General features: G+C 42.3%; 1 protein-coding gene across 1 annotated transcript; it reads right to left on the bottom strand.

Moving 5' to 3' along the window:
- Positions 1 to 10,909, bottom strand: WNT16 (wingless-type MMTV integration site family, member 16). Its single transcript, XM_004676978.2, has 4 exons — positions 10,778 to 10,909; positions 10,348 to 10,589; positions 8,146 to 8,432; positions 1 to 1,252 (listed from the first exon to the last, which is right to left on the bottom strand). The coding sequence occupies exons 1-4, from the start codon at positions 10,870 to 10,872 to the stop codon at positions 788 to 790; spliced, it is 1,089 nt and encodes a 362-aa protein (XP_004677035.1). The 5' UTR covers positions 10,873 to 10,909; the 3' UTR covers positions 1 to 787.
- Between the last annotated feature and the right edge of the window lie 8,981 nt (positions 10,910 to 19,890).

Below are 19,890 nucleotides of genomic sequence, written 5' to 3'. Positions count from 1 at the left end.
CAGAGCTGGGTTTCTGATAGCAGACACCGGCCTACAAATGAAAGTATGGAGTTCAAAATCAAAGATTGCCATATACATTTCTGATAATTTTCTAGGTAGATTTTCCTGGTTAAAAGGCACTTAAAGTCCAAATCACACTTTCTACTTTTTACATTTTGATTCTTTCCTTTGTCACTGAAGATCTCTAATAAATACTTTTTAGAAAATAATTGTATCACATATGCAGATACTCTTTCTAAGTTGCCTTTCTTTTGAAATGCATGCAAGGGTAAATAAGCACCCAATCTGTTCACTTTTCAACATCTCCTCTCCTGAATCTATGCATACTTAATATGATTTCTTCATCTAAAATATTGAGAATAAAGGAAATCCGTGTTGACTGCGCCTAGCTTCTCTAAGAGGTGTCTTTAAAAATGGCCAATATTCACTCAGCACTAGGGAATCTATAACTGAGTTCTCTAGTCAAGATCTTATCCTGATAAGACACGTCTGCTGGCATGAAGGTTCTTTCCTGTTCTTTCTTGCTTAGGAGACAGATTATCTTCCTTCTCTGTCAACATATGTTCCCCAAATCAACCAAGGACCAGCACAAACCTTTTCAACTTCAAAACCCCAAGAAACTCACATGCGCAGTGTGTGATGGACATTGCTCAGGCACAGGAATCTCTGAAAGAAGATTAGGGAATTGGGGGCTCCAAGGTGGGAGTCAAATTCCCAGGCCTGCTGGGGAGAGGCAGCCTGGGGGGACGCCCCGCTGTGTGTCGCTGCGTCAAGGCTGGACAGGTGATTACTTGCAGGTGTGCACATCCGTCATGCTCTCGCAACGCCTGCAGCGGACATAGCAGCACCAGATAAACTTGCACTCGCATCTCTCCACGTGCCGCACCACGTGTGTGTTGTAGCCTCGGCCACAGCAGAGCAGGTTGCAGCCATCCGCACCCTCTGATGTTCGATTGCATTCTCGGCCCTGTGTCCCTGGGATCCCGAGTTTCTTATCCTCTACACAGTAATTGGGGGACTTGTTAATGTAGAGCAAGTCATCCTTGCGAATGGGTATTTTGCGCTGATCTTTTTCTCTCCTGCGTATTTTCCTTTTTATTTTCTCTGAGATTTGGACACTGTTTTCATATTTATCCTTCAACAAATGGCCAATCTTTTCAAAAGAAGACATGGTTTTCCAGCAGGTTTTCACGGCACAGGAACCGGAAACTCCATGACAGCGGCAGTCCACTGACATCAGCTTGGCCACAGCCTGAAACCAACAGTCATTGTGTGACACGTCGTCATTCAGCAGAAACACAGCACTTACCTTTCTGGGCCTGTTAATAAAATCGATGGCCTTGAATATAAAGGATCTTTAAACATCCTGAATTTTTGTTTATCCTGCTATAGATTCTGCAAAGCAAAATTTTCCAAGTCACTTTCAAGTAGTGGGCCGGGTTAATATTGTCATTGGAGATAATCTGGGGTAACGAAGGTCACTATTGTTTAGAATCTCCTGTTTCATTTGAGGCCTAGGAGGATGTTCATGCATGCCTCGGGGTTCCTGAGGCCACGAAACACCTTGTTCAGTGTGGTTCAGGACCAGCAGTATCAGCAGCTCTCAGGCTTAGAACCTGCATTTTAACTGTGGGGTGGGCTAGACTTAAAACAGCCTGCTCAGCGACTAGGTTGGTTACAAGCAGTTCTGCCTTCCAGTATAAGGTCAGAACAACAGGGCCAATCAGTTCTCAGACCTAAAAAAATGTGACATACCAGACTCTATAAGGCCCATTTTGAGTTAAAACAAGAGCTGGCCCCTAGGGCCTTGAGACAGTGGGTATCAGGAAGTGTGACTGGCAATGCCTGGGGGGACACCGTGGCCTGGCCATTGTGTGATTACTAGTCCCAGAGACTGATCAGTGGGAAGTGACCTTTAGGACCATGGGTGGGAGCTGGCAGAAGAGTTTCCATTACAATACCAGGTCATCAAGCAGATAAAAAACACCTGGTCAGCAGACTCACTTCCCTACAGAAGCCCTTGATGACATAAACACATTTTCAGTTTCACCCACCCGTTTTACTTTGTTCTCCTTCCGGGTGTAAATGATGCTATATGATTATTCTAGCAATAAAAAGGCCAGGATTTTGCTCTCTCTGCAACATCCTGCAATGCACAACTTGCTCCACAACTCCTATTTCACTGATAATATGTTATTGAACATTAATAATTAATGAGCGCCTCAGGTGAATCCTATACACTTTAAAATTGGAGCACTGATAGAGCAGTCTTCCACTCACTTGGTGTGTGCAAACATCTGGGAAATCCTACAGAGAACCAAAGCTCTAGCGTCTGACATTGTGGTTGAATTTGGAGGGACCCAGGTAATGATATTTCCAAAGAACTGCTCAGAGGATTCTAATGGGTGCGAGGGGTGAGAGCTACCAAACTGAATGGAATGTCCTTGCCTTCTGTGACTGTAAAAGCAAGTTACACTCACTGGGGTTTCGGGGGGACATGCTATTCCCTGGTTACAGACCACATGAGAAACCCTGACTAATCAACTTAAGTTGGGCAAACGGAGAAGAGGCTGGAGAGTGTGGTTGCTCCCAGCAAATTCTTCCCCTGCCTTGAAAATTAATTCAAAACATGTGTCCCATTCTCAATGAATCAGTAGCACCATCCTAACATAGAAAGAAAATCATTTATATAATTTTTCAATTCTAAGTGCTGAGTTTAGTTTATACAGACTGAGGAATTAAGTGAGCTTACACTGCCTGATACACATTAAGGTCTAAATGAATGGTCCCTCCCCCTGAAGAAGTACAGTAAGAATTGGGATAAAATTTCATATGCGACAACGGTGTTAAAACGACCTTGAGATTTCAAAGGATTGGGGGGCTCTCATCTTTATATGCCAAACTAGACAGTGCAGCTGTCTTCAGCTCCCAGGGGACAGCTGAGCAGATGAGTAAGTCATCAGGAGCTGTGAGTTAACATTCCATCAACATGCTGAATAAAATGAAAAATTGATCCATCCATTCAATAACTTAGAAATTATGTGTGTAATTTGACCAAAGGGAAACCCTCAGTTTAAATACCTCCTACAGTTTTTATCAAAGCTATAAAATGACAGAGGCTACACTTTGTTATTTTTTTTTTACCAAACCTGACATTGAAAAGTTTGTGGAAAGTCATACTTCCACAACCGGTTTCTGAACTAATGAGACAGACTATTTCAAACAATTGCAACCTTAAGTGAGAGCAATGTGGCACTGATGTGTGCAAGATTCAACACCTCTTAGGTGTTTAAAATAATAAACATCTTATAAAAAACAATATATATGCCCTCTTAATTCATGAATTTAAAAAGCAAGGAAGGATGTCTATTTCTTATTAACTCAGGCAAAAGGTGACTTTTGATGATATAAAAACTCTAAAGTTGGGCATACAAGCTTACTTGGTTAAATTTATGATTATGATAAAAAAAAAGTCATTAACTCCTTAAAACGTCTCCAGGCAAATAAATCTTCAAATTAACACAATCTGCCTATTTTTGTTCAGATGTTAAGTGCTTGCAGGATATGAGAAAAAGAGAGCTCAATCAGTGACAAAACAAATTATTCCCCCAAAGCCAAAAATCTACACATGTATGTTTATGTGTTTAAAGCTGAACAACATTCCTTACAGTCATCACTTAGTGACTTAAAGCTGCCCTCTTCTTGGAACGATGTTGGAGCGACTTTTATTAACCATTTCAGACTTCATGCACTGCCAATTTGCAAAGCAGGAGGATGAACTATGTGCTCATCTAGCACATATTACACAGTTACTGTGTTTATTATTATTATTATTTTTATTTATTCTACTGAAACACACTGCTGAGGGAAGCAGCAGGGAGACAGGAGAGGTCTGTTGTGCCATGTGGGTCAGCTCCCTGGCGGGGGATTGAACTCGTGCTGCAGTGACTGGCGATAGCTTGATAACACTGAGACTAGCCCCTGCGCCGCCAGGGAGGCCCCTATCACCCGAACCGTTTTCACTCAGCCTCTATTGGAAGTCAGGATCTGGAGGAAGTGGTAAAAACTGCCCTCTTAAACAACTGCCCTCCCTGCCAGGAGGTCAGTGATATTGAAAGACCATGATGACTTGGGCTTTCCCCCAACAGTGGTAGTCCACAAGGCCGATGCACTGTTCACAAGCTTGAAGAATAAAATGAGACCAGTTTTTAAATCAATTATACCACCTGCTAATTTGTTTAAGAATTTTAGGGAGATTTCTCACTAGAAAAATAGTCCTTTTAAATACTTGGAATTAACTATAATTTGGGGGATGAAATATTTAAGTTTTATTCTGGTACCTTTGAACTTTCTTTTTTTGTCTTTAACAGTAAGCACATGAAAAGAAACAGTGCTTTTATTTTATATGCAGATATTCTAAAATAGACAAACGTCAAGAAGAACCCTAATGGCTTGGCATACAATTTAAATAAACACAATTCCATTATATTCCCAGGAAGAAACCTGGGCAAATAAGGGTTAAAATAAAGGTGTTTAATCAACACACACATAACTGAGCTTAGTGCTTCTCAGAGTATATTTTCATAAATTATTTCACTTAATTTAGTTTTAACAGAAACTGTTAAAATCAAACTGTTTCAGACAATCGTCTTATATAAGGAATGTTGGTGATATACAATATGAGGTCTTTCTAAACAGCAGGATAATTCCAGCAGAACAGAGAAAAATGAAAAGTGGAAAATGCCAATACATTTTTAAAAATTGCATGAATCCTCCAAAAAGTGTATTCTGGAGCTTTCCGGCAAAGAGTCTTAATTAATATTAAATAGTCATTCTGAGCTGCAGCGATAGCACAGTTATTTTCTGGAAACAGGAAGGGTAAGGGAACAGCAACCAAATGATTTGTGTGTGGTTATGAGAAAATTCCTTTTTCTACTCTAGTTGAGTTGTTAAGGTTTATAACGATATTAACAGAGGAATGTTTTGTTAACTATTGCAAACAGATGTGCACATTTGGGTGGAATATTTTAAACTATGGGAGAGCAATTAAAGGGATAACATTTAATCTACAGGAGCCCTTGTGTTAGGGGTTGGTTTGATAAATTTCTAATGATGTAATATAGGAAATCTGTATCATTAATCACTAAGGTAAAAATAGAGTCTGCCTGAAAGGACTAAGGAATAACTGACCTCACAAATTTTGATTGAAAGGGATATGCAATACAGTTTTTATCCAAACTTTGCAGAAATGACCGGAAACTGTTGTGGAACATTTTATGACAAGCATTTCATTTTGTCATCCATCAGATGACCTGCGTACGTTTTAATGAAAACTGCTATGCAAGGTTGGATGGATAGACACAGAATTTCTATTCTCCAGTACATTTTTTAAGTTCCAGAACATATTTGAACCTGCTGAAAAGCAAAACATTTATGTGTTGTTCAAGTACTTATAAATATTCTTGAAACAGGTCAATGAAAATTTGGGTTGGCCCTTCCCACTTTTTTGAGTTACTCATCATAAAACAAATTATGGGGTAGAGAAACTTAAAAGTTTATGAGGTGGACAGGGGAAGAATGGAAATATTTTAAGCACACCAAAAGAAATACCCATAAATATTCCAAGTCACATTATTCCCAGAAGTTCTGCCCCTGGAAGACATCACATCATTCTGTCAGCCAATCACCATTCGGCAACATTATTCTTGGAGTCATAACTTTAGGAATGGTGTCAGAAACCAAGTGGGAATCAGAGTATTTAAGGTTAGCGGTTAGAAAATCATCTATTCTGCTCAGAGCACGACTTAGCGCCAGTACCCACATTTTTCTGAACGCTTTCCTACATTTTGAGTTTGGGATTTTGAGACTTGGAAAATCAACTCAATTGAATGCAGACCTTGTGCTTTATGCAAAATAAAAAAAAAAAAAAAAGTCTGTTAGGTTAAAATCCTAATTAGCAATACTGCAAATGGACTGGACTGTTCTTCCAGGTTAGATAACAACCTGGAAACTGGCTTGTTGGCTTGTTTTTGTCGTGGTGGTGGGTGGTTTGTTGCTGTTGGTTTGGGGCACCAGCAGGAAAAAAAAAAAATACAAAAATGCTTTGAATTTTAATACTTCATGAAAAAAAACCAACAAAAACATCAGTGTAGTATCCTCTAATCGGTCAGGTAGTATTTTAAGATTCTATCTAGACCACTGCAGGAAAAAAAAAAAAAGATTCAGCAGAGAAACTCTGATATTTACACAATATGTTGTGTGTGTGTGTATTAATCAGCTAAATTGTTTTCTGCATAATTAAAATAATAGCAAAATCTAGGTAATACGAGGAGATTGTTTTTGCCAACAAAAGATAGCACAGTGTTGAAAAGTTGCATGTTTCCAATAAAATCAGAAAATAAGTAATAGTTTAAGTTAAAGTTAACATCACAGAGGCCAAAATTGCTATGTAATTTGAAAAAAATGCAAAAATGCGATAAAACTAAATGGTAACTAATATTAAAAGTAAAAATACATTTTAGAATAAATTCAGGGTTTTTCATCGATTCAGAGGTTACTTTATCAAGAGAATTAAGTTTCTAAATTTTGTTTTATGGTTAAATGTTTTTAAAATCTCTACCAAATTAATTTTTAAGTGACTAGAGACTATTTAAGGTCTAAATTGACAGTAAATGCTTATTTAAGTGTTTTCTTGTCTTTTAAATATATTGATTTAATTTAGCTTGATGTTTTTCTCTATAGAGATTTGAAAAATAGATATTAATTAAATTTACCCTCTTTCATATTAATGTTAGAAATAAGAAAACTCATTTATTGGATATTATTTAATTTGAAGTAAAAACTCATTCATTTACCTTTTTAAAACAAAACTTTAGGGAGAAGATATATGCATAACTATGGTTTAGAAAAGTTATTTTGATGAGATAAAGTAACTGAAATTTCTAAATAAGAACATAAAAGATCACATAGCTTTTTACTGCCTTTTCAATTTTCTATTTTGAATTGAATATTCAAATTTAACAGAAATTTTAAATTTTAAGATTATGGATATATACATGCAGTGTTCTGTTTGTATTTTAAATGGTTAAGTAAAGAAAACTGATTGAATCTCGCAATAATTCTAGGTAGATTCCGTTTATTAACTATTCAAAATGTAATACAAATACAACATATACTTTAAATATTCCTGAGGTATGCTGCAGTTTGTTTTTATTTATTTTAGGAGAATGCAGCAGTTGCAGTGACTACTTTGGGAACCTACCAAATTATAGGATATTTATAATTATAGTAATTGGTACTCACTGCTGATATTCCTGATATGAAAAGATTATTGAAACATATATTCGTTAAAAGGGGGTTGGTTTCTTAGGAATGTCATTATACATTGCCAAATAATTTCACTATATTATAGCATCCAAATTCTATTGAGTCAATATTCATTAAAGCAAATATATAAACATTAAATCAAGCTAAAAGTCCACTCCATTCTAAGTGAATTTAATATAACGGAACTCAAGTGAGAGGTTAATTAGATGACGGTTCTTCAAATATGCTTCCCCCTCAGTCTTCAACATTTTAAAACATCTGTATATTTGCTAAAGCTATAGCTTCATTTCTCTGTGCTTATTAATTTGCATATTCCCTAATGTAAATGTCAAGAATGTTTGCTAGAAAAAGTAAAGCTAAAACTGAAAACATATTAGGATCCATTAATTACTAAAATACGGATTTTTTAAAAATTATCAAAATTCAGATTTGAGGAGCTGGACTATGAGTCAGTACCATTGGAAAGGCAGATACTATGGCTCTTTTCTGGTGTTGTCAACTAACCTGCTCAGGGGTAGAACCAAACAACAGGTACTTGTCCGACGGTTATAACTAGTGTTTCAGAATTACCAACTATTCCATCACAATCACAAACATATTCTAGACCAAGGTCCAATTCACAGTCAGATGAAGAATTCAAACTAAACTCATGTGGGTATACAGATGAAACTAACATACTAACAAAACCCACATATAAAGACTTATGTCTAGATATTAAACTTCCACACTGCAAGTGTTTTTTTAAACCCATTTAGGTTCATCCAGAAACATAATCTCAGTTTAAGACACAGGATTTTTATTCCATGTTCTCATACATACCTGCCTTCCAGCTTCATTGTTATGTAGGTTCACTGCTGACAGTACTTTGCTTTCTTTCTCCGTGGTGTTTCTGACAGGGAAGTCCAGGAACTTCCTGCTGAACCACATACCGTACTGGACATCATCAGAACAGCCCCCCCAGTGCCAGCCTTCACTCGCTGAGCCGCCGTTCTGCAAAGTGGTGTCGCAGGAGCATTCTGTCATGTTACCTGCGCTGCAGGACCTGGTCACAGAGTGCACCAGGCTTGCGGCCATGACTGCATAAATAAATGCTGTTTCCTTGGTACCTAGAATAAACACAAATTGCTAAGTGAAAGAATCACACTTATCTGTTTATGTTCACAACAAAGCCTCTTACTTACCCTCTAATGAGTGGAGCCAGTTTCTAGTTTCTTACTATTAATACCTTAATGAGCACATATTTAGAAAGCAAAAATTCTCATTTAAATATTTTAAAGAAGGGCCTCCCTAGTGGTGCAAAGGGTTAAGTCGGAACACTGTCAAGCTGCAGCTACTGTGGCCAGGGAGCAAATTCACATGCTACAGCAGATCTACCCCACCCACCCCAGCCCCCTTGCCTAAACCCTAGTTCCTGTAAGCATCACCAAGTTAAAAAAATATTTTAAAGAAGCAACATCGTCACTATCCCACTCCACTTGAGATTTTCATATATTGTATGCCACAAATTGTCCACTAAGTTAAAATAATGTATTTTTAATCTGAAATGTATGTCAGCAACTAACTCAGTATAACTTCTTAATAAATATGAAAAGCTCAATAAATTTAAGGTCAATTTAAAATCCTTTGCATGGAGACTGTAAATGGTAACATAATGCCCAAGGGAATTCAGATTACTTTTCTTTTTGAGTTTAAAATGTGTTCTCAGATAACACATGCTGAAAATGTGTTAAATAGTACTCATCAGAATGCAAACTTAAATTAAGCAATGACCAGAACAATTAATAGATCTTTGTTTAGTTCACTTTCCCCTCAGACTTTTTTTTAAACCATACCGTGAATACCAACCTTGCTATTTGACTATGAAACAGTTAAATATTTTATATAGTACAAGTTAATCCTCTTATAGTCTTAAAGGCAATGAAAGATAACTAAAACGTCTAGCGACAAAAAAATGCTATTGAATGTGTATTTACACACTTACAGAAGAGTTCAAGCTAAAACCTTTAAAAAATTAAAGATCCATTAAAACATTAATAAAAAAAGAAAGCAGTAGGGACTCAGCAAGGCAGCTTCCTCCCACCCCACCCTCGAGATGTTTAGATTGGAATAGAAACCGTTTCACACCCGTTGTCCAATAAACCTTTTCAACAGCTGATGCCTCTGCACTTCAGCAACTGTGAAGAGCCCTTTCCCGCCCTGGAGCAGGTCAGGGCTCCCGGGCGCGCCGGACCGGCCAAAGCGCAGCGGGGCGAACGCACTGCTTTGGTGGCAGGGTTTACTCGGGCCTTTACCCCCGGAGGGTAGAGGTCAAAGGTGGAGGGAGAATGGCTTTGAACTTGGAAAACAACGAATCTTTCAGTGCCCAAATCCAGAAATTCTTTGACTCTGCTCCTAAGCTTGCAACAGTTCTGATTCCCTGCCACGTTATCTCTCCCAAGCGAAGAGACAGTGGGGCTTTGCTTCACGGCCGTTTCCCGCGCCGCGAGCGAGCACGGAGCGAAGAGGTGGAAAGACGAGTGAGCAGAGGGGAGAGACAGATTACGGGGCGCTCGGGCTTGTCGCACTTGGGTTGTCTAGCACCACCCTCGAAAGTCATTTTTCTGTCCACCCGCTGCCCCGTGGGTCCCACGGACGCGGGGCTTCCTTGCAGTGAGACCAGGGCTCGTGCGCAGCGGAGCCGCGGAAATCAAAGCAGTTGAGGCAGCAGCATTCCCTGCCGCCGACATCATGTTTCTCCAGCTGGTCACCCACGTAGGGGGGCGTTACGGGATCCCGGGGTCGGCAGGGAAGAGTGTCAGAGTTTTTCTTCCAACTCCAACCCGGCGCTGCGTGACGGAGGAAGAGCTACAGCCACAAGAGCCCTGCTCTGGACTTGGGGAGTCACCCCCCTCCGGGGCCGCACCTGCACCCCAGGGCTTCTCTCCCCAAGCCCTTCCTGTGAAGGGCCTTTCATAGGTTTAGAGAGCGTGGGTTTGAGTCGCCCTCCGTCCAGCGCCAGCACCCGAGCGTCCCGGGACTCACCGCTGCTCAGCTCGTGACCAAAGAGGGGGCTGGTGCCCGGCGGGGCGGCGGCCGCCACCGCACAGTTCCATCGCTCGTGCCGGAACTGGCTCCTGCACTCGTGAATGCCCAGCCGGGCGCCCTCTCGGATGCTCGGCAGCAGGTAGGGTTTCCTCTTGCACAGCTCCTTCTGGCGGCTGTTCAGCGGCAAGTTGGCGCAGCCTAGCTTCTCCGGAACCCCAAAGGAGGCGATGCCCAACCACCTGTAAGATACCGCTGCCCCTAGAGTAAACCGCTCCCCGGCTCTCTCCCCCAATCCCAGCCGTTTTCCCCAAATTTGGCTCCCCCGCCCTAGGGTCCCGGCTCCTTCTCTCCCGCCTCACCTGAAAGATCCCTGGTGCTGGGCACACCTATCGCCCCATCCCAGGGCACCCTTGCGGGTCATACTCACATCCAGTTTCCTTGGGTTCCACAAGGGAGCAGCGCGAGCAGGGCTGCCCACAGAGCGCACAGGCGGGACAGTCCCAGGAGAGCCGCTCTGTCCATGGCCCCCGCATGGAGTCCCCCAGCCCCAGCCACTCCTCTTCTGTCCTCCTCGCCCAGGGCCCCGCCAGGCCAGAGGTCAGTTCTCCAGCACCACAGTATCCCTCGCCCTCTTTCTCCCTGCGGACAGCATAAAAAGAAGGCCCGCTGCGACAGGGGCTCTCAGCAGCCTCCCCTTGGCTTGCAGGCAGCGTGAAGAGATGGAGAACGCAGCTCGGGGCCGCGGGGACGCCTGCAGTCGGAGATGCACAGTTGATGCGCGAGCGTCCCCCGCATTCCAAGGTGGGAAACTTCTGTTGATGTCGCTGGGTCTCCATCGCCCCGGGTCTCTCCTCGTGTCTCCGCCCCTCTGGCCGCGCCTGGAATCTGATTGGCCCAGCCCCAGCCCCGCATCGCATCATCCAGGGATCTCGGGCTCCTATTGGCTGAGAGGGGCTCCCTGGGCGCTCCCGGCCGCAGCTCCGCGACCGCGGGACCAGACTGCTGTGTTGGTGATCTTTCCTCCGGTCCCAGTGTCCCGAGAACCGGTCTTTGCAGAAGTGCCCCTTCCACCTGAAGTCTGATAGGGGCGCTCGGTTTTAGCAACCCAGGGTGGAGGCGAGGGCTGCTTGGGAAATGTTTGAGTTTCGTTCACCCGGGTCACATTTGGATGAATTACTTTCTGGGTGGAGTGACTGGAAAAGCACTGCCGGGGTTTCTTCACTTTCGTTCCCTCACAGGGGAACAATCTTTGTGAGTCGGAACTGGTACCAAACAAGTTGACATTTTAGCACCCTGCTTGCTGTCTCCATCCACACCTCAGGAGACTTCAGAGTGTAGTTGAGGTGAGGCGTTGCTCCTGGTCGTGAGAGAACCCTCTGGGGAGTTCCAGAACAGAGAAATCTGTAACCTTATTCTCCCATCCAGTCCACTTCATGGCTTTAATGGATACGGCTGACGGGGTCATCTTAAAAACAAATGTAATTATATTTATTAAACACCTATTGTGTGCCCTTTCCTTCCCTCGAGTGCACAAACCAGCCGTGGGAAGAAGCGTGAAATGAATTAATTGGCGAGTTCAGTAAAGACGTATAAAGCAAAGAGAGAAACAGGACGATATTGTGGTGGCTGGCAGCTTAGGGAAGTTAGTTATCAACTTTTTTTTTTTTCCCTCCCAGGATATTTCTCAGGGAGATGACAAATGGGACAAGTTTAGCTGTGGTATCAGAAAACCCTGTCTCGTTGAGTTGGTGATAGGCATTGTTTACAGAGGCATCATCAACTCTTAGAGGACTTCTGGAATGTTACTGAATTCTCAGGGTGGACATCCCAGTTTAGTGGGTGCCAAAGTCCAGACTTACTCAAATAAAAGATTTGCTTTGTTTCTTTATGCTCAAAGAAAGGATGTTTTTGGTCCATCTCCTTATATAGTTCAGAGCAATAAAAGTTCATGGAAATTCCCATCAAATTCCAATGATTCCTTTATCCAACAAGTATTTACTGAGTGGACAGTATGTACCAGGTCTTAAACCAAAGTCAAGTTGGTGAGAGGGTCTTGTTACAGATCCAGAACTATTTAGGCTAATGGCTAGTGAGCTTTCTGAAAATCAAAGCCTTCATCTGAACTCACTGTGTCCTGTGAGCCTCTTCAGCAGGAGTCCAGGTGCGTTTCTATTGTTGCGCTTCCCACTCTGGGCCAGGTCAGGAAATCTGGTTTTAAACACAATACATGGAGTGGGGTAGTGTGAAGAAGAACATCTTTGAAGATACCTAAGTGGACTAAATGATGAAACCAGAGAAGAGGCTTAATTTTTTTTATTATTTTTTTAGATTTTATTTATTTTTTCATCAGAACTGAGGTACAGACCAGAGGTGCAGGGGCAGTGAGAGGATTCACCAGAGACAGAATGGGGAGCAGAACAGGCGGATGGATGAAGTACACTGCTGAGGGGAGCAGAGCCCGAGACAGGAGAGGTCCACTGCACCATGATGTCCGCCCCCTGTGTGGGGCGGGGTTGGGGGGTGTGGGGTGTGGTGGTGGTGGTGTCAAACTCGCGGCCAAGGCTAGCTTCCCGAAGTGCTGTGCTTTAACCTATTGCGCCACCAGGGAGGGCCCAGATGAGGGGATTTCAGCCAGGGATCAACCCTGCTGAGGAAACAGGCTTTTCATTCAAAGGGCAGCTATTTGAGGGCTTGTTTTGTGTCAGGTGTTGTACGTTCTGCATGGCAGGTTTCCTATCTGCCCACCTTCTTCCATTTACTCTCCACTTCTGCCTATCACTTTCTTCTTTCCCCACACCAAATTTCCAATGCTGCAAAATTATTATTTTATAGATGAGAACCTGAGTTTGAAGAGATTAAGACATTGCTCAAGGTCACTTAGCTAATGTCAAAAACCAAGCCTATTTTAAAGCCCCAACAAAGGTTGCATAACTTAGCTCAAACATCTCCCGCTGCCCCCCCCTCTTTTTTTCTTTTCTCTGACCAAATCCTGATCACTGGACCTCGGGGTCTAAATTTCTCTTCTGTTTCCCATTGTTCTTTACCTCTCAGTGTCTCCATCAAAAAAAAAAGAAAAAAAAAAAGCTGTTTTCTGAAGATACACAAGGTCCCAGTGGGAGAGCTCCGTGAAGTGGGTCTTTCGGAGGCAGGTTGTGGTGTGAGTGGATGCTCTTCACTCCACTCTGCTTTCTGGTTCTGTGGACTGGGAGGGGCTGTCGAAGGAGCTCTATGGGAACTCCTCACAGCAGCTTGGAATCTAGGCTAATTCATTTCAATGTTGAACCTCAGGTTCCTCATTTGTAAAATTATCAAAATCTGTACTACAGACCTGAGTCTCTCTGTGGAGTTGTCATAGGGCTGAAGGGAGGGCTGTGGCATGGTTGTGTTAGTGTGAGCATGTGTGTTACTGGATGACTGTGTTTGCTAATGGAATTGCAGTCAAGAAGGGGGAACCCTGGGTGTTGTAAGGTCTTGCCTACCTTAGAGAGGGGTCCAGAGAAGGCACTAGTTAATTTTTTTCACCCTATCTTCTCTCTTCAGTTTAACTTTGCTTCTGGATTCCAATGTAAGAGAATTAATGGCAGAAATCTTTTCAATTGGCTGAATTGTAGAACTATAAGGTAATTGATATTTTATTTATCTTGGGTATGAAAGTGAGATACTCTTTCTACATCTACTTTATGTCACTTAATAGGAAGCACTCACCTCCTCTATAATTAATAGGGATGGTCCATTCTGTATAGTAAGGAATAAAGGGGAGAATGGGTCAGTTTCAAACACAAACACCACAACACATTTCAAATTGTCCATTTCTTCAGCAGTGAACAAGAGTCTCATTTCCAATTTATTTTTGGTATTGTAAGTTGGAGAGAGGACAAAATATTAATTGGCCATAGAATATGACCTGCTGCTTACGGTGTTATGCAAGCTTTCTAAGCTTCACGTGCCCAAGTCTATAAAATGTTACAAAGCCCATATAATTATTTGTTCATAAAATAGAAGCTGGTATTACGTCATCTTGTGATCTAAGCCCAGCTACCTAAAATTTGACTAGTGCTATTATGAAAAGCATTGCATGGCCTCAAGTTCATGCAGGTGATTGAACCATCTGCAGCTTCTTGATCCCGCAGGAGAGAAAATCAGTATTGTTTTCCCAACCGGGGGAAGGTGTTCTAAGCTATGTTCTGGGAAAGAGGATTTAGGAGGGGGAAGCCAGATTTCAAGTGTATTCATTTCCCTCTAAAGAATTCTCCAGAGGGACCAAATCTGTGACTGTGGTCATCTCGGACCATCGAGGCCAACAGAACTAGAGAAATTGCCTGCCAGCAATAAATCACACCTCCCACCTGGGATAATTGTAGATTATTAACCATAGAATCCAAGGGCGCTTGTTGCTTCTGGTAATTTTCTCTCAGTCCCTGGGAAACTCAGCAAAAAGTCTGCCTGCGCAGATATGCTTTGGACTCTGCCTCTGGCAATCCATCAGAGGACAAGACTTCTAAGGGCCCTGTTGTAAGAATTTCTGCTGCAGATCACAGAGACTTATGTCCTGGAAACTGATACCGAAGCACCCCAGCTGGTCTTAACTCCCATGATAGAATAGAAGAACAGAGGTGACTTTTTACATAACTGGGTTCCTATCTATTCTATTTTAAATTCCACCTGGATGCTATCAGCCTGGAACAGAGCACTGGCTTAGGGCTGCTGGCTCCTGACGTGGGCTGAGAATGGTATTCTGGATGTCCTCCTGATCTCTGGTAGCCCCAAAAGCCCATCAAAATGACACACGTGCAGCAGTAGAGGAATCACTGATGACAGGACCAGGAAAAAGAGCAGAATTTTTGGAAAAGGATGCTATCCTAATTTTAAAGACCAAAGTGGTATTTTCTAATTGACTTGTCCTAGAAATTAATGTTGAAGAGACCTCATAAAGAGTTAATGGAAAGTAGCTTATCTCCAAGGGTATTTGTATGGATTATGCAATCTTTTTGGAATGAGGGAATAAAAGTTAGACACAATCCTTAACAAAGAGGGGGCCACTGCTGCCCGAGGCAAAATACACAAAACTGAAATGTGTAGAGTGTGTTGGTGTGCCACACTCCTTGTTATTTTTTGGAAACACAACTCAGGAGTTAATCATTTGGATTCCTAATAAATTACCAAGAAAATAACTTGAAAAATCTGGCATCTGCATTTTTTAGAATCCTATTTATGGTGGGATGACTGGGCTATTTATAATGGAAAAAACCAAGTTTACACTTTCTTCCTTTTTTTTTTTTTACAAAAATAGAGCAATCTCAAATTGAAATGGAGAAGGGAGAACACTTCAAGGGAACATTTAGAAAGAATAGGCTGTGTCTTATTCTGTTGCTTGGGATTATACTTGATTACTGTTATATAATAAATGTTTTCCTGCCAACCAAATGCCAGTCAAAAATCAGCAAATGCTAGAAGTGCTTTTGCATCCAGAGTCGTTGTTTGTAACTCTTGGCTACTGGGTTCATCCCAGGTAGCTGGCATGTTAACGTAGCATTCTGGCACCCGAAGAGGGCCTTCATCTGTGACCGGCTGGCCTAGACGGACCAGGGGTCATGGACCCTTCCTGGGCCCAGTGAAAGGAGAGGATGTCTGCCTTAGCTGGACCACAGCGCCACAGACCTTTGAGTCTGAGACGAAAGGAGTGACGTGGGGTTCCTATGAGCTGGCCACTCATGGGCAACTGTGACCTACTTGCTATCCACACATCACAGCAGAACACGACTAACTATGGAGTAGAGCTCGTATTGCCAGGCAGGTTCAGGGACGCCTAGACCGCTGTTAACTTGATTACGTGATTATCTCCAGGGTGGTCTCAGCATAATTCTGCTGGTGATAATTCATACTTCACTGACACAAATGTCTCCTAACATTTGTTCACGATGTCCCTTTCCTTGTCCCTCGTAAAACTTTTGTCACCCATTCCTACCCCACACTTCAGGCCCTGTTTCTCATACCACTGTCACATGACCAGCTTTAACTAACCTATATAATTTCAGTAGGTGGCACAAGAACTTTTGCTCAAGCAGAGATTTACTTTGCAAACCCGCTCCATGGCCGTTATGGCCCTCATCGAGTTCCCGCCACAAAGAGGCAAAAAAGTTGGTGATGCAACAGCGTTCAAGTCTGAGCAATAAATGCCCCATGTGCTTTTGTGTATCTCAGTTGTCACACATAGGTTAATCCTATTAATTAACTTATTTGTGTGTGTGTGTAAAAGTATTGGGTGTTGGCCAGAGGTGCAGGGGGTGAGAGGATTCACCAAAGACAGAATGGGGAGCTGAACAGGCAGATCTACTGAAATACACTGCTGAGGGGAGCAGCAGTTGGGACAGGAGAAGTCTGCTGTGCCTTGTGGGTCCCTGGCCAGATCAAACTCAGCCTGTGGTGGTGATAGTGCTGGGATTCAATCCCTTGGCCACCAGAGAGGCCCTGCCTCCCATTTAAACTTGACCTTCATATTTTCATTTTCCAGAATGAAACCTTTAATGATTTCTTACTGACTCTTCCATAAATTTTAGACCTTTTGGTTTCATGTGTTTATTCAACATTTAGCTACACAGTCATCTCTGATCAAAATCGCTCTATCATCCTCATTCTCTTGAAGCAGTCCAAGTGCTTTCTTTCCTTTTCCACAAGTAGGAGTTGCATATTTCCATTTCAGTTTCATGAAAAGCACTGCATCCAATCCTAGAATAATTTCTTCTTTGCTTGCCACTTACCCAACCCACCTACCCATCCTTTGGATCGTAGCTAAGAAGTCACTCAGTTAATGTCTCTCTATGCCCAGTTCCTACATCATCTGAGAAAGCCACCAGAGAATCACTTAACTTACTTTTGCTACTATTGGTTCATATGCCATAATTGCAAATCATCTACAGATTATTTTGTTCAAGATTTCTTTATGTATACATATAGAATTGGGGTACAGGCCAGAGGTGCAGGGGTTACAAGGAGTCACCAGAGACAGAGTGGGGAGCAGAACAGGCAGGTGGACTGAAATATACTGCTGAGGGGAGCAGCGTATCCATGGAATCTGAGCAATTCTTGAGCAGCCCCTAGGGCCTCCAACAAATCTGAGTGTGGATTAAACTTTCACCAGTGCTTGTGAGGTTGGCGTTTTAGCAGACAAGGAATCACTTTCAACAGTGGAATCAATGAAGCATTAAGTCAAGTGTTGTCAGCGTTGACCTAATCCATTCCTTTGGCACTTTCCATTGGAAATTTGCCACAACTTGTACCTACTTGATGGCATGAGAAAGTGCCACATGATTTGCACACGATCCAAAGGGACTACCAGATGGCTACTTCTCACGTGTTCACCTCTTCAGCTTCTGCCAATGTTAAACTCAGTAAACAAACGGACACGCTTAAATCTTTCTGACAAATCTGAAGGCCAGCCATGTGCTCTTTCCAGGTAAGTTTGTTGAGCGAAGCTAATAACTCAAAATGTTATTGGAGTTTCCTCCAGAGAATGCTTTTTATTTGAGTAGGCAAGAGCTCAGTGCCCAGGAGATTTACGAGGGTTCAGAGACATAAACACAAACTGCATAATAGGTGTGAGGTGTGTTCCAACTGCAGCCCCCTCACCTTCTGTTAATGATTATGGGAGGGGAGGCATCAATACAAAAAGAGCTGACTGGAGGGCTCTCAAGTCCGAAATCTGATGAAGTCTGGTGCCAGACCAACTTCTGGAGTTGTCACATGGCTTAGTGAAGCAGCCTCCAAAATGGACTGAAAACCACAATATTGATATACTGGGCCACATGCCAGAACAGAGCCTGAGTCCAGCCGACTGGGTAAAAGATTCCAGTTGCTACTTTAGCACCAGAGTATTGTCTGAAATCCCCAGGGCACACTCAAGAAACCAGCACCAGACAAATACAGTGGAGCCACTTTTTAATGCTGTTTTGGGGAGAGAACTAATATTTGCCTCATAGGTTAACTGAGTTATGGCAGGCTTTGGCTGGAAAGAGTTTTCCTTCAGGAACTGATTTGGCCCTCAGCGTATCTTAATCTTAGAGTAATTGTTGGCAGTCCAGGGTGGGGTTCTGTGCTGGAATCTTACCCTTCATATTCTAACCCTCTCTCTGCCCCAGGGTTTCTGACGAATAAGGCATGCACAGAGAGAACTGAACCAGTTTGGGCAAAGTATCGGCTTTATTACGTGTGAGGCTTTCTAGTAGAGTTAGACTATGCAAAGCGAGGTTTCCTGTTCCTTCCTTCCCCTGAATTGAAGACAGCAAGAATGACAAAGCAAGACTGATCCAATATATCCATCAAGGTTGAGACTGAGAAGTTGCACCTGAGAGAAGAGGCTAGGCTGGGACAGTGGGGATTGCAGAAAAGAGTGCTCTCAAGTTGAGGATGCCCAGCTCAAGTCTATGAAAAAGGAAGATGGCTCCCTCTTGTTTTTGTAGTACCCACTGGTGATGGGGACCAGCTAACTGCCACTCTTTCCCTACAGGGAAGGAGTAATCAATAAGATGGTGGGATAATACACTGCAGATTTCCTCACCATGGAAGAAAGACATGAAAGCACTGGGGATGAAGGAATTTCTCACATCCTTGAGCAAAGAACATGTTACTAGACCTGTTGTCTACTGTGAAATACACCACTGCCAGTGCTCAAAATAGACAGGCAGGCAGATTAAGTACCATTGTGGAAGCTATAGACAGGACAGCTGTGATGCAAGCGCTCCAGACTGTATTCTGAGAAAAGACAAGTTGTGTGTGATGATTAGTAGCAGTTGGGGGTGGTTAGAAGGCGCATCAGTGCCTGTTGCAGTCTATCTGCTTTGTCTGGAGATCATGGTCACTGAGCAGTGTCTTCTTATCATGTACCCTGATTATGTAGATTAACACAAAGATGCATAGGTAATGATTTCACCAAAATTCATTGTGTCCCTCAGGAATGTCCTCCTTTGCTTTTGAAATTTTGGAACACGTTATTTGGTTTCTTTTTCTGCCTGTGTTTTTCTTTGGTAACATTAAAATTAATTCATGATCCTTCATGCATTATCGTATCAGGCACCTGGTTCAGAAACCTTCCTAGGTTAGAAAGGTAGATGAGGAATCACAAAATAAGTAGCAGGTGGTTTGAAATTAGTAGGCTATGTTTTAAAACTATATATTGGGATGTTGAGGTAGATAGATGGTTATGAAAATGCTGAAGAAATATTTGGACTCATTTAATATGCACAATAATTTGTTGGTAGGTTGAATAAAATTCAGACGAGAGGAAACATGTCATAACTGTGATTTCATATTAAGAAATATGTTCTACTTCTTCACGATAATATAAGTCACATGATAACATTTATGATGGAGAGTTATTTTTGTAAATTGCTTGCTTGAAGGTGTGTCTTCACTTGGAATTTAGGAAAGAACAAAAGGAAGGAGTTGAAAGTCATAAATATATTTCACAGCTGGAGAAAACAGAACCACTTAGAAAGATAAGCTTGTGCAATGCTTTTTATCTTTCTGGCTTCTCTTTATGCCAAA

Source organism: Condylura cristata, unplaced genomic scaffold, assembly GCF_000260355.1.
Source record: "Condylura cristata isolate star-nosed mole 26May11 unplaced genomic scaffold, ConCri1.0 scaffold00005, whole genome shotgun sequence".
NCBI classification, from domain to species: Eukaryota; Metazoa; Chordata; class Mammalia; order Eulipotyphla; family Talpidae; genus Condylura; species Condylura cristata.
The sequence above is the reverse complement of the archived record's forward strand: the minus strand, read 5'-3'. Positions and strand labels throughout refer to the sequence as shown.

Excerpts from the sequence above, each read along its gene's own strand:
- WNT16 (XM_004676978.2), bottom strand. The coding sequence starts at position 10,872 with ATGGACAGAGCGGCTCTCCTGGGACTGTCCCGCCTGTGCGCTCTGTGG. Across the intron at positions 10,590-10,777 it reads GGAACCCAAGGAAACTGGAT|GTGGTTGGGCATCGCCTCCT; the intron begins GTGAGTATGACC and ends GGTATCTTACAG. Across the intron at positions 1,253-8,145 it reads ACAATGAAGCTGGAAGGCAG|GCTGTGGCCAAGCTGATGTC; the intron begins GTATGTATGAGA and ends TGTTGGTTTCAG.